Genomic DNA, 12,644 nt, shown 5'->3' on the forward strand with positions numbered 1-12,644 from the left:
AATTATGTAGTAAACCAAAAATATATTTTAGATTCTTCAGACAGAGCGACAGAGTATGACAAGACAGAGCGACAGATAGAGTATGATATATTTATGTGTATCTCTGTGTTTTCCATAGGATGCACACTTCCAACCTGGTTCTGAAACTCAACATCCAGTGTGCTGGCAGAGAGAACCCAGGTGTTACAGCAACCAGACCTGTAATTCACTCATGTAAATTACAGAGAGAGAGAGGAGAGAGAGCCAGAGGGAGCCAGAGAGAGCCAGAGAGAGCCAGAGAGAGCCAGAGAGAGCCCAGAGAGAGCTCAGAGATGAGCCAGAGAGGCCTGAGAGAGCCAGAGAGAGCCAGAGAGAGGAGAGAGAGCCAGAGAGAGCCAGAGGGAGGAGAGAGAATATCTATCATTGTATCTCTGTAGATGCCAAATGACTCAAAGTTTAGGTTCCGTAACTTTTTGTTATCTGGGAGAGACGTGGTATTACAGAAACCTTCAATTCACCTTTAATTTGTCTAAACAAATGTAAAATTTTAACAACAGGTGTAAACTAACAGTGAAACGCTTACTTACGGGCCCAATCCAACATAGAACATAATAGAAAAAGAATAACACAAGGAATAAATACACAATGAATAACTATAACTTGGCTATATACACGGGTTACCAGGACCAAGTCGCTGTGAAGGGGTACGAGGTAATTGAGGTATATACAGTATGTACATATAGGTAGGGATAAAGTGACTGTCTAACAAGACAGATAATAGACAGTAGTAGCAATGTATGTGATGATTCAAAGACTTAGTGCAAAACTTGTCAGTGGAGATAACTATTTAACAGTCTTATGGCTTGAGGGTAGAAGCTGTTCAGGGTCCTGTTGGTTCCAGACTTGGTGCATCGGTACCGCTTGCTGTGCGGTAGCAGAGAGCATTATCTATAACTGGAGTCTTTGATCATTTTTAGAGCTTTCCTCTGACACCGCCTGGTATAGAGTTCCTGGATGGCAGGGAGCTCGGCCCCAGTGATGTCCTGTGCCATACTCACTACCCTCTGTAGCGCCTTGCGGTCGGATGCCAAACCAGTTGCCATACCAGGCGGTGATGCAGCCAGTCAAGATGCTCTCAATGGTGCAGCTGTAGAACTTTTTAAGGATCTGAGGGCCCACGACACATCTTTTCAGCCTCCTAGGGGAAGAGGTTTTGTCGTGCTTCTTCATGACTGTGTTGGTGTGTTTGGACCATGATAGTTTCTTGGTGATGTGGACACCCAGGAACTTATAATGGCCACATAACCAGTACAGCCAATAGAGCATGGGTTCCTCAGGGGTTTCCCAGGGGTTCCTCAGGGGTTCCTCAGAGGTTTCTCCCGACAGGTTTCTTCTTTCTAGACAGTTGTTCAGCTTCTGCTTTTGCTTTGCTTTTGCTCTTTACGGTTTCGGTGGGGGTGGGGGGGGGGGGTAACTGTAAAGCACTTTGTGACTGATGTTAAAAGGACTTCATAAAACACATTTTGATTTGCAGCCACTTTAATAAAAGACAAACTCCATCCTCCTGGTTGTTTTAATAGCAAAGCCAGGAGTTTTTCCAGACCACATGACCTCACCAAGACCAGGTAAAACTCCAGGCCCCATAGCCAGGTCAGCTCTCCAGGTTGAGATAGCCTTGGAGGAGTGTAGGGAGTGGTAGCGACTTGATGCCGTCCGGTAAGCGGCCCCTGGCCAGCAGAGAGGTCCGAACCACCATACGGCAGAGGTGGGTCAGTTCACAGGGGTCCTTGTAGCGACTCGGGGGGATGTGGTCTCTCCAGTCTTCAATCAAGGGCTTACGACCGTACCCAATCTGCATCTGTAACGAGGGACATGCATGTCAATAACCAGAATGGCTTTAGTGTGTGATTGTGACGTTCTCCTATTATTAGCTTTAAACCGTTTGCTTTACCCAGCATTCTACACAAGAAGAAGTGTTGCTTGTTTTGTATAGTCATACTGTAGTCCACTGATGTCTGTGATGGAAATTAAATCAACTGACCTCTGTGGCTGAGAGAGAGACATGGCTGAGCGCCATGAAACAGACAGTCAGTCTGAGATCCCTCTGTGTGTGTGTGTGTGTGTATATATATATATATAAACTGACCTCTATTTCAGACATGGATACATGGCTCAGCACCCTGAAGCACAGAGCCATACAGTCCCTGAGTTCCCTGGTGACGGTGGCGTGACAGCGTTCATCCAGCGCCTCCAGTCTCGGGGGGTTAAACAGGACAGAGATGATGATGTAGGTGGGTCTCCTCTCCTTCTCTAGCATCCCATACTGCAGCAACACCTTCAGCACGTCATACTGCCTGTTCTGGGCCACGAACATCAGTGGGGTTACCCCGCCCACGGGGCTGGGGCTGTAGATGGGTGTGAAACACCTGGAGAGAAAAGTGGAATTGTGTTTGTGTCCCTACTGATGATGCAGGCTTTTATTCCGGCCCAACACTAATACGCTACACCAGAGTTGAAGACCGCAGCTGTAGGACTATTTTTACCACGTTCTCTTATAACCCGACTATCACCAGTCTGATTACTAGTGTTTTCCTGTATGGGAGGATACTGTACTACTACAGTCTCTGCCAAGAGGTCTGGCTGGATCTTGATGGCTCAGGTGGTTGTGAAATGAAATTAGGCCAACATTTAGTGTTGACAGTTTTATCAGCGTTTTAGGGTAAAACATTTAAAAAAAAAATGTAAATACGTATTTTACCTCCATGCTATGGCCAGGTTGTTAGTCTGGTCCTGCAGAAACACCGACGTCCTCTCCATCAGCTTCCGGACTATGTCGGCGCTGCACCTGCGCGCAAACACCCAGTGAAGGATGGTATTTGTGCACACGTTAATGAACTCCATGTAGAACTGCATGTCCAGGCGCGCCTGAGCCGTTCGCGCAAAATGAATAAAGTCCATTATAAAGGCATCGAATTCTTCCGAGGTCGCGTTCCGTAGGATGGTACCCAGACTTCTGTAGATCCGCGGCTCGTAGGTCTCGTGACCCCACTGCCCTGGAAACCGGTAGAGGGGTTTCCGGATGACACGCGCGACCAGGTTGAGAAAAACGTTATCCTCGCCATCGGTGTGGTCTTCGTCGCTACCCGACATTGTTGTGGTCGGACACTCGCCTTCCCCCCAAGTACAAACTTTGCTGTTAAACATTTTCAGAATTTATACATTCCTGAGCATTGTCACGTACATGAACGCGCGTCATTACGCAGAACGCTCTATTGTTCGCACTTGGCCATTCAGTGCTTGTTTGCTTGAATAATTCGACTTTATAGTCTGTTCTAAAATATGAAATGCACCTATCTTGTTAAATAATAGCCTGCTATAGTGAAGCTAAAAACACAGGTGTTCATGTCTTAACCTAAATGGTTATGGACACCATCTAGCCCATACGTAAAATATATCCATGAAGATTCTCTCGTGTTCTTCTTCTGCTAACTATCCATTAATAAATAATTAATAAATTCTGCTAACTATCCATTAATAAATAATGATTAAATTCTGCTAATTAATAAATTCTGCTAACTATRCATTTATCCTCTTCTGCTAGAGTCCATTAATAAAAGCAGACACTTTTTCTCGTAATACTTTTTGTTTTTCAATATAACTCATAGTCCTTTGTCTATTGTACTCCAGGACCAGCTCTCTCAGGCCTTCCTTTATGGCTGTCTTGGACATGGCTGTTGTGACGCGGATGCCGTTGCTGTCCTTGGTACCAAAGGCTGAGCCGCGCGACTCCGAGAACTGAGATAGCGGTCCATTTCCGTTGATCCCAGTCCTACGGCCGTTGATTACTGTAATGACTGACTTTGAACGGATTTTGTTACAAGGCAACAAAGGGGAGATGGATACATCGATTAATCCACTTTCTGAAGGGAAACCACATATCACTCCTGCGCTGAATGCCGTGGCACGAAAAAGACGCCCCGAAGAAGATGCGATTTTCTGGTCACCATTTGCATTTCCTTTGTGGTCCAGACGGATGTGAGGTCGTGCGGTGGTACACTTAGCATTCAAGTTCAGAATCGAAATAATTTCTTCTTGGTTACCTTTACGGAAATCTCTCAAACTATTTCTGAGGCTCAGATTTGGAAAACCTTCTTTTGGTTTCTCCTTGAGAGTTTCCGTTTGGTGACAATACCCACTAATAATTTTTATATCCCTTAACGTCATCTCAACAGTTCTTATCCCCTTGTTGATATGAAACATGGAGCGATAGTGATCTTGCTTCAGCAACTCCTGTTCAACGGCGTGTCGTTTAAATTCATAGACGTTTTGGGCGTGAAGCTTCATCAGAATGTCTATTCTAGAGTCGCTGTCCTTGGTCCCTGGTTTCATAATCTCCGTTTTTCACCGCTCAGACTACAGACTTTTKTGATAGGAAGGTTTCAGAGCGTTCCCTGCCGCTGTGCACAACGGTGTCTCTGTTTGTCCACTGCTTCAATAGCTCAAACAAACACACGGTCCCATGGGACGGCTTTGGCTGACGTTAAGCAGCCTTTGACACAGCATAACATCAGCCAAACCCTTCCCATGAGACCTTCGTGTGTTTGGCTGATTTAAAATACATTTATAAAAGGCTGACTTTATGCATAAAAGTACTTATCAGAAGCTTACTTTAAAACAAGTATTATCTACTTATAACCCCTTTATAAGTCACATTACGGTCAAGTGTCATTTAATAAAAAAAAAACACTCACTATTTGTTGTCAATAAATGTTCCCACTGACATATTCCAGTCGGCCTATCTGTGTTATCTCTGTAAAGGTAAAGTTTCCATGATCATGTGTTGTGGATACAGTTGAGTTGTGTGGTGAGCTGATCAACTTAACGTCACGCAATAGAATAGATGAATACCTGCAGTGTTCTGTGAATCTGCTAGGGGGCAGCAAAACACACATCGGACTGGAATGACACTAACAGACCTGGTTGTGCTTTTGATGAGACTGCCTGGTCTCAGATATGGTTGTGTTGTTGATGAGACTGCCTGGTCTGGTCTCAGATATGGTTGTGTTGTTGATGAGACTGNTGGTCTCAGATATGGTTGTGTTGTTGATGAGACTGCCTGGTCTGGTCTCAGATATGGTTGTGTTGTTGATGAGACTGCCTGGTCTGGTCTCAGATCTGGTTGTGTTTTTGATGAGACTGCCTGGCCTGGTCTCAGATCTGGTTGTGTTTTGTCTGATTCATTGTCATTGGCAAACCAAACATTGGCATGATAATACCCATTAGGAGTTGGCAAAAGGGCTGAAACAAACTGGAAACCAGAATAGAGACTGCCAAGGTTAAAGAAGAATCACAACTGAAATTTAGTGCAAGAGTGTTGCACTCTCTGACAGACGAGTGACTGATGCGACAACAACATCTTTTTGTGTCTCCGAAAAGGTTTGACTCAGTCACTCACTCTTCTTCTCTCTTTCTTTCTTTCTTTCTTTCTTTCTTTCTTTCTTTCTTTCTTTCTTTCTTTCTTTCTTTCTTTCTTTCTTTCTTTCTTTCTTTCTTTCTTCTTCTTTCTTTCCCCACAAAGGGCCTTCTACGCCTTCAGAAAAGGGGTAAGGATTTATAAAATAATAATAATGTTATTATTTTCAATGTTGTTCTGATTTATTCTCTTCCATTTTTGTTCGAAAGGAAAGGGTTAACACTGAAGTGAAAAAAGATCCAATCAGGATTTTTCTTTGCTGGTCTCTAGGGAGATAAATCTAGCTAAGTCAGGTATTGGCTAGGCCATCAGAAGCTAGATCAAGGCATCTGCCATTCAACTGTATTAGGGCAACATTTTGGAGTGACAGCGGAATCAACCAATCACATTTTGACTTTAATGGGTGGACCGTTTTTACAGAAACTTATGGAAACTTCTGCCTTCTTGAAGTCCAACAGGTCACTGCACAATAGCGAGCAGTAGTTTTCCCATGGTCTAGCTAGCTAGCTTTTGTTGTCGGCTAGTTTTCAGCGGCTGCAGTAGGTGTTATCAAAGAGGGTGTTGTTGCTAATTTGATATTTTCTCACTTTTCAATAATAACTTTTAACAGGAAGTTAAGTTTCAAATGATCTGGTGAGTTGAACTGTGTTATTTATTGCCGCGCGCTTCCTGTTGATCGCCATCTCTTTGAAAATAGAGTGTGTGTAACGTCCTGACCAGAGTTATTATGTGTTTTGCTTGTTTAGTGTTGGTCAGGARGTGAGCTGGGTGGGAATTCTATGTTGTGTGTCTAGTTTGTCTGTTTCTGTGTCCAGCCTAATATGGTTCTCAATCAGAGGCAGCTGGTAATCGTTGTCCCTGATTGAGAATCATATATAGGAGGCTTGTTTGGTGTTGGGATTTTGTGGGTGATTGTTTCCTGTCTCTGTGTTTGTGTTCTGCACCAGATAGGACTGTCTCGGCTTTCACGTTTGTTATTTTGTTGTTTGTTAATGTTCACTGTTTATCYTCTMATTAAACATGTTGAACAATAACCGCGCTGCATTTTGGTCCTCTCCTTCTTTCCAGGAGGAAAGCCGTTACAGTGTGAAGCATTGTTGCATTTAAATTGGAACTGAAAGCATTTTAATAACATTAAATTGTATTAAAATCTGTATACATACAGTACACCCCCAGGAAGAATAACACTTTTTAAAGCATCTTCTGACAAGCGAGCACTTACATATGGTAATTTTCACATTTTCATAAATTCTTAGAATGTTTGGCAATTATGTATTCTAAGGCATTTGTGAAAATTCTATAGCAATTTGGAGTGGGGAAACGGCCGTGCGTTTGGACAATTAATAGACATTGCAGTAAATAAAACTGAATAAAGACATCTGTCTTGTCCAGGACCAGAGTCTATGCTGACTGGTGCACTATAGCCAATCAGAGCTACAGTAGGTCTTCATACAAATTAGCCATTTGCCTCAGGGGCCTYGCATTATTCACTTTGAACTGGTGTGGTGGTTAATTTCTTTACTCTCAAATGAGGAGAGACAAACTTATCACACAAGTCAGAGTCATATTAAACTAAATCTTTAATCACTTATTAATAACGGAGCAGGTCCATACAACACACACATACAAAGTGAATCGATTGAGTGCTCTGCGATAATGATGGCTGGTCGACGAATCACCCTCAGATGATTCGTTGAGAGCCCCGAGACAAAGGTACAAAGGTCTTTTATAGCCAAGCTACACCCCTTTCAGGCTACATGACAAACAACAGATGTATGTAATGGGTCACAAGGTTAAGATTTGTATGAAAGATAGAGATGGTTGCCTCGCTTCAGGTACTTAGAAAACTATGCAGTTATTTGTTTTTTTTAATGTATTATTTCTTACATTGTTAGCCCAGAAAATCTCAAGTGTTATTACATACAGCCGGGAAAACTATTGGATATAAAAGCGATGTCAACTTACCATCATTACAACCAGGAATATGTCTTTCCCGAAGTGGATCCTTTGTTCAGACCTCCACCCTGGACATGCGATCATATCCCAGAGGCCGACCCACGCTTCAAGATTGCTTCYATCACTTGGACTGGGATATGTTCAGGATAGCCTCAGACAACAACATTGATGTACAGTGGGGAGAACAAGTATTTGATACACTGCCGATTTTGCAGGTTTTCCTACTTACAAAGTATGTAGAGGTCTGTAATTTTTATCATAGGTACACAACAGATTTGTACCTTGTCAGTTCGGGGATTCGATCTTGCAACACTTTCTCTAACCACTAGGCTACGCTGCCATCACTAACATAGAGAGGCTGCTGCCAACATACAGACTCAAATCTCTGGCCACTTAAATACATAGACTTAGTCAATGTCATTTTAAATAACACCACTTTAATAATGTTTACACAACCTACATTACTCATCTCATATGTACAGTTGAAGTCAGAAGTTTACATACACTTAGGTTGGAGTCATTAACTCGTTTTTCAACCACTCCACAAATGTCTTGTTAACAAACTATAGTTTTGGCAAGTCGGTTAGGACATCTACTTTGTGCATGACACAAGTAATTTTTCCAACAATTGTTTACAGACAGATTATTTCACGTATAACTCACTGTATCACAATTCCAGTGGGTCAGAAGTTTACATACACTAAGTTGACTGTGCCTTTAAACAGCTTGGAAAATTCCAGAAAATGATGTCATGGCTTAGAAGCTTTCTGATAGAGTCTGTTAGCCAATAATTTGAGTCAATTGGGAGGTCTACGTGTGGATGTATTTCTCAAGGCCTACCTTCAAACTCAAATGCCTCCTTCGCTTGACATATTGGGAAAAATAAAAGAAATCAGCCAAGACTCAGAAAATATATGTAGACCTCCCAAGTTGGTTCATCCTTGGAGCAATTTCCAAACGCCTGAAGGTACCACGTTCATTTGTACAAACAATAGTACGCAACTATAAACACCATGGGACAGCAGCCGTCATACCTGCTCAGGAAGATGACGCGTTCTGTCTCCTAGAGATGAATGTACTTTGGTGCGAAAGAGCAAATCAATCCAGAACAACAGCAAAGGACCTTGTGAAGATGCTGGAGGAAACAGTATAAAAGATTATATCACAGTAAAACAAGTCTATATTGACATCTAGACAAACAAGCCTCAAGTCGTACAGTAGAGCAGAAGCTCATGAACTGCGCGCTCAGCAGGAAGAGCCACTGCTCCAAACCGCCATAAAAAAAAAGCGACTACACACGGTTTGCAATTGCACATGGGGACAAAGATCGTACTTTTTGGAGAAATGTCCTCTGGTCTGATGAAACAAAAATAGAACTGTTCGCATAATGACCATTGTTATGTTTGGAGGAAAAGGGGAGGCTTGCAAGCCAAAAAACACCATTCCAACCGTGAAGCACGGGTGTGGCAGCATCATGTTATGGGGGTGTTTTGCTGCAGGAGGGGACTGGTGCACTTCACAAAATAGATGGCATCATGAGGTAGAAAAATTTGTGAATATATTGAAGGCGAACCTCAAGGACATCATCAGGAAGTAAGCTTGGTTCGGAAATTGAGTCTGTCCAAATGACAATGACCCCAAGCATACTTCAAGTTGTGGCAAAATGGCTTAAGGAAACAAAGTCCAGGTATTGGAGTGTGATCCACAAGCCTGACGTTCATTGTCTTATATGAACATTATGTGGGCGAACTGAAAGTGTGGTGCAAGCGAGGAGGCTACAAACTGACTTATTACAGCCAGCTCTGTCAGGAGGAATGGGCCAAAATCACCAATTTATTAGTGGGAGCTTGTTGATACGGCTCAGAAACGTTGCATCCAAGTTAAACAATTTACAGGCAATGGCTACAAATACTAATGAGTGCATGTAACCTGATCCGCTAGGAATGGTGGAGGAAATAATAAACCTGAATAAATAATTCTCTCTAATATTATTTGGACATTTAATTCTTAAAACTAAAGTGGTGATTCCTTAACTGACTAAAACTGAGGGAATTTTTACTAGGATTAAAATGTCAGTGAAATTGTGAAACTGAGTTTAAAAATGTATTTGGCTAAGGTGTATGTAAATTCGAATTCAACTGTAGATTATTTTTCATGAAAAATCTGCATTTCCACAGCTAGCACACAGTCATTTACAACATTAACATGTCTACACTTTATTTCTGCTCAATTATGATGTAATTTTTAATGGACAACAATGTTTCTTATCAAAACAAGCACATTTCTAAGTGACCCAAACTTTTGGGTGGGCAAACGGGAGTGTATGTGTGGTTCTGTGTTTGGAGTCATTTTGTGTGTGTCTCTTCGTGCGTGTGTGTGTGGTGTGGCGTCGTTGGAAGATCTTTGTTGTCAGATGGGTTTGTGCTGCTTTGTCCAGTGCATGCCTAACTCAATTAACCTTAGAGTGCACACTCAGTACTAAATGAGCAATTTATCATTTATCTTTGGACAACTATGGAGACATTGCAGGTTGGTGGCGTTTGATATTTGTCTCGTTTATCTGAAGACACTGTATGTCACGTTGCTACATAGCTACAAGCGATGGACCATTACATTCAACAATGTTATAAACGTTTTTTGACAGTTTTTATGAGTGTCAATAAAAGACTGCACCAGTAGCCTTCAACTAAACTGTTTTTACAGGTGTATCTGGTGTTATTGTGTATTTTGAAGCTATCAGCCAGTTTTAGCAGGTGTAATCCCTGGCTTGCTAATGGGTAACAGGTGGTAGATCAAGCACGTTTTACAGGTGTAGCGGTTGGTTCGTTATTGGTGAACTACACACGTTTTTACAGGTGTATCTGGTTGTTTTAGAGTAGACTATACAGCACGTTTTATCAAGGTGTGCTGGGTTGTTCTTGGTAGACTAGCAACGTTTTAACCAGGTGTAGCTCGATGTTATTGGTGGATAACAACACGTTGGAACAGTGTACTCTGGTTTTATTGGTAGACTACGAGCACGTTTACACGGATGTATTGGTTGCTATTGGGGTAGCCTTCAGCCGTTTTACAGGTTGTATGTGGGTTGTTATTGGTAGACTACAACACGTTTTACAGGTGTATCTGGTTTTGTATAATTGGTAGACTAACACGTTTTACAGGGGTGTATATGGTTTGTTATTGGTAGACTACACACGTTTTTATAGAGTGGTATCTGGGTTATGCTTATTGCAGTAGACTACAACTTTTACAGTGTATTGGTTTCCTCATTGGGGCTATTAGTTCACTCACACACAGCATCTACTATACGAGCTAGTATACTAGAGTTGTTATTATGAACGGTAGAGAGAACAGTTTTAACAGTGTAAGGATTGGGTGCGTTGATTATGGGTTCGGTAAGATAAGGGATTCACCTTCAAGATGTTTATAGGGTAAATATCTGGTTGTTATTGGTAGCCTAACACACGTTTTCAACAGGCTGTAGTCTGGTTGGCTATCTAGGTGGGATGGTAGCACTTTGCTGTTTACACGGTGGTCTTATAGCAGGTGGACATCTGTGTATGTGGTAATTGGGTGGACTGTAGGTGAGTACGTTTATACAGGTGTATCTGGTTGTTTATTGGTAGACTCAGTCTTCAAGGCTACCGGATTGCTTTCGCCCACAACGGTGTTACAGTTCTGCGTTTGTTATTTGGATAGACTACACACGTTTTACAGGTGTATCTGGTTGTTGGCTAATTGGGTAGACCTACACACTTTTACAGGTGTATCAGGGTTGTTTGGGTAACTACACACGTTTTACAGGTGTATCTGGTATGTATTTGTTAGGAACCTAACACACGTTTACAGGTGTATCTGGTTTAGATTTATCTGGTAGACTGCCTACGATCAGTCAAAGTGATGGTTTTTAATGTAGCTACACGTTTAACAGGTGTATCTGGTTTGTTATTGGTGGATTACACACGTTTTACAGGTGTATCTGGTTGTTATTGGTAAGACTAACCCACGTTTTACGAGTGTATCTGGTTGTATTGGTAGACTACCACGTTTTACAGGTGTATTGGTTGTTATTGGTAGACTAAAACGTTTTACAGGTGTATCTGTTTGTATTGGTGCATACCACGTTACAGGTGTTCTGGGTTTGTTATCTGGTAGACTACACACGTATTTTACAGGTTGTATCTGGTTGTTATTGGTGAACGTACACACGTTTACAGGTGGTATCTGGTTGTTTTGGTAGACTACACACGTTTTACAGGTGTATCTGGTTGTTATTGGTAGACTACACACGTTTTACAGGTGTATTGGTTGTTATTGGTGGACTACACAGATTTTAAACAGGTGTATCTGGTTGTTTATTGGTGGACTACACAGTTTTTACAGTGTATCTGAGTTTTGTTATTGGTTAGAACTACACACGTTGTTTAAACAGGTGTATCTGGTTGTTTATTGGTAGACTACACACGTTTTACAGGTGTAGCTGGTTGTTATTGGTAGACTACACACGTTTTACAGGTGTATCTGGTTGTTATTGGTGGACTACACACGTTTTACAGGTGTAGCCTGTAAATACAGAGCATCGCTTTATTATGGACAGACTTCTCCCCATCTTAGCTACTGTTGTATCAATATATTTTGACCATGACAGTTTACAATCCAGGGTTACTCCAAGCAGTTTAGTCACCTCAACTCTCTAAATTTCCTCATTATTTATTACTAGATTTAGTTGAGGTTTAGGGAATGATTTATCCCAAATACAATGCTTTAAGTTTTTGAAAGATTTAGTACTAATTTATTCCTTGCCACCCAGTTTTTAAACTAACTGCAGCTATTTGTTGAATGTTGCAGTCATTTCATTTGCTGTAGTATCTGACGTGTATAGTGTTGAATCATCCACGTACATAGACAGTCACACCAGCCTTCGCTTTGGCTCCCTCTCCTGTCCAACTCAGGCGTTCGGCGTCGCCGGCCTTCTAGCTGCTGCCGAACCTGCTGCTGGCAAACGCCCTTCACTCATCAACCCCGGACTTGTCTCGTCATCATTACAAACACCTGGTTCCAATCCCCACTCTATCACTGTATATATACTCCCTCTGCCATTTGTCTTTGTCGGTCATTATAAATGTTACTTGTTTTCTGAGAGGAATCTCTCCTACTGTTTTCTGAGTACTTTATATTTTGCACTTTATGTTCGCCTTGTTCCTTTTTGTTTATGAAGATATATTTTGAGCACAGC

The 12,644-nt window shown here is 41.9% G+C and overlaps 1 protein-coding gene across 1 annotated transcript; it reads right to left on the reverse strand.

Annotated features, from left to right (window-relative positions):
• Positions 1 to 359: 359 nt before the first annotated feature.
• LOC112068869 (ankyrin repeat and SOCS box protein 17) lies at positions 360 to 4,482 on the reverse strand. The gene is made up of 3 exons (XM_024136089.2): positions 2,738 to 4,482; positions 2,126 to 2,405; positions 360 to 1,837 (listed from the first exon to the last, which is right to left on the reverse strand). The coding sequence occupies exons 1-3, from the start codon at positions 3,181 to 3,183 to the stop codon at positions 1,631 to 1,633; spliced, it is 933 nt and encodes a 310-aa protein (XP_023991857.1). The 5' UTR covers positions 3,184 to 4,482; the 3' UTR covers positions 360 to 1,630.
• Between the last annotated feature and the right edge of the window lie 8,162 nt (positions 4,483 to 12,644).

This window comes from Salvelinus sp. IW2-2015, unplaced genomic scaffold (assembly GCF_002910315.2).
Source record: "Salvelinus sp. IW2-2015 unplaced genomic scaffold, ASM291031v2 Un_scaffold776, whole genome shotgun sequence".
Lineage (NCBI taxonomy): Eukaryota > Metazoa > Chordata > Actinopteri > Salmoniformes > Salmonidae > Salvelinus > Salvelinus sp. IW2-2015.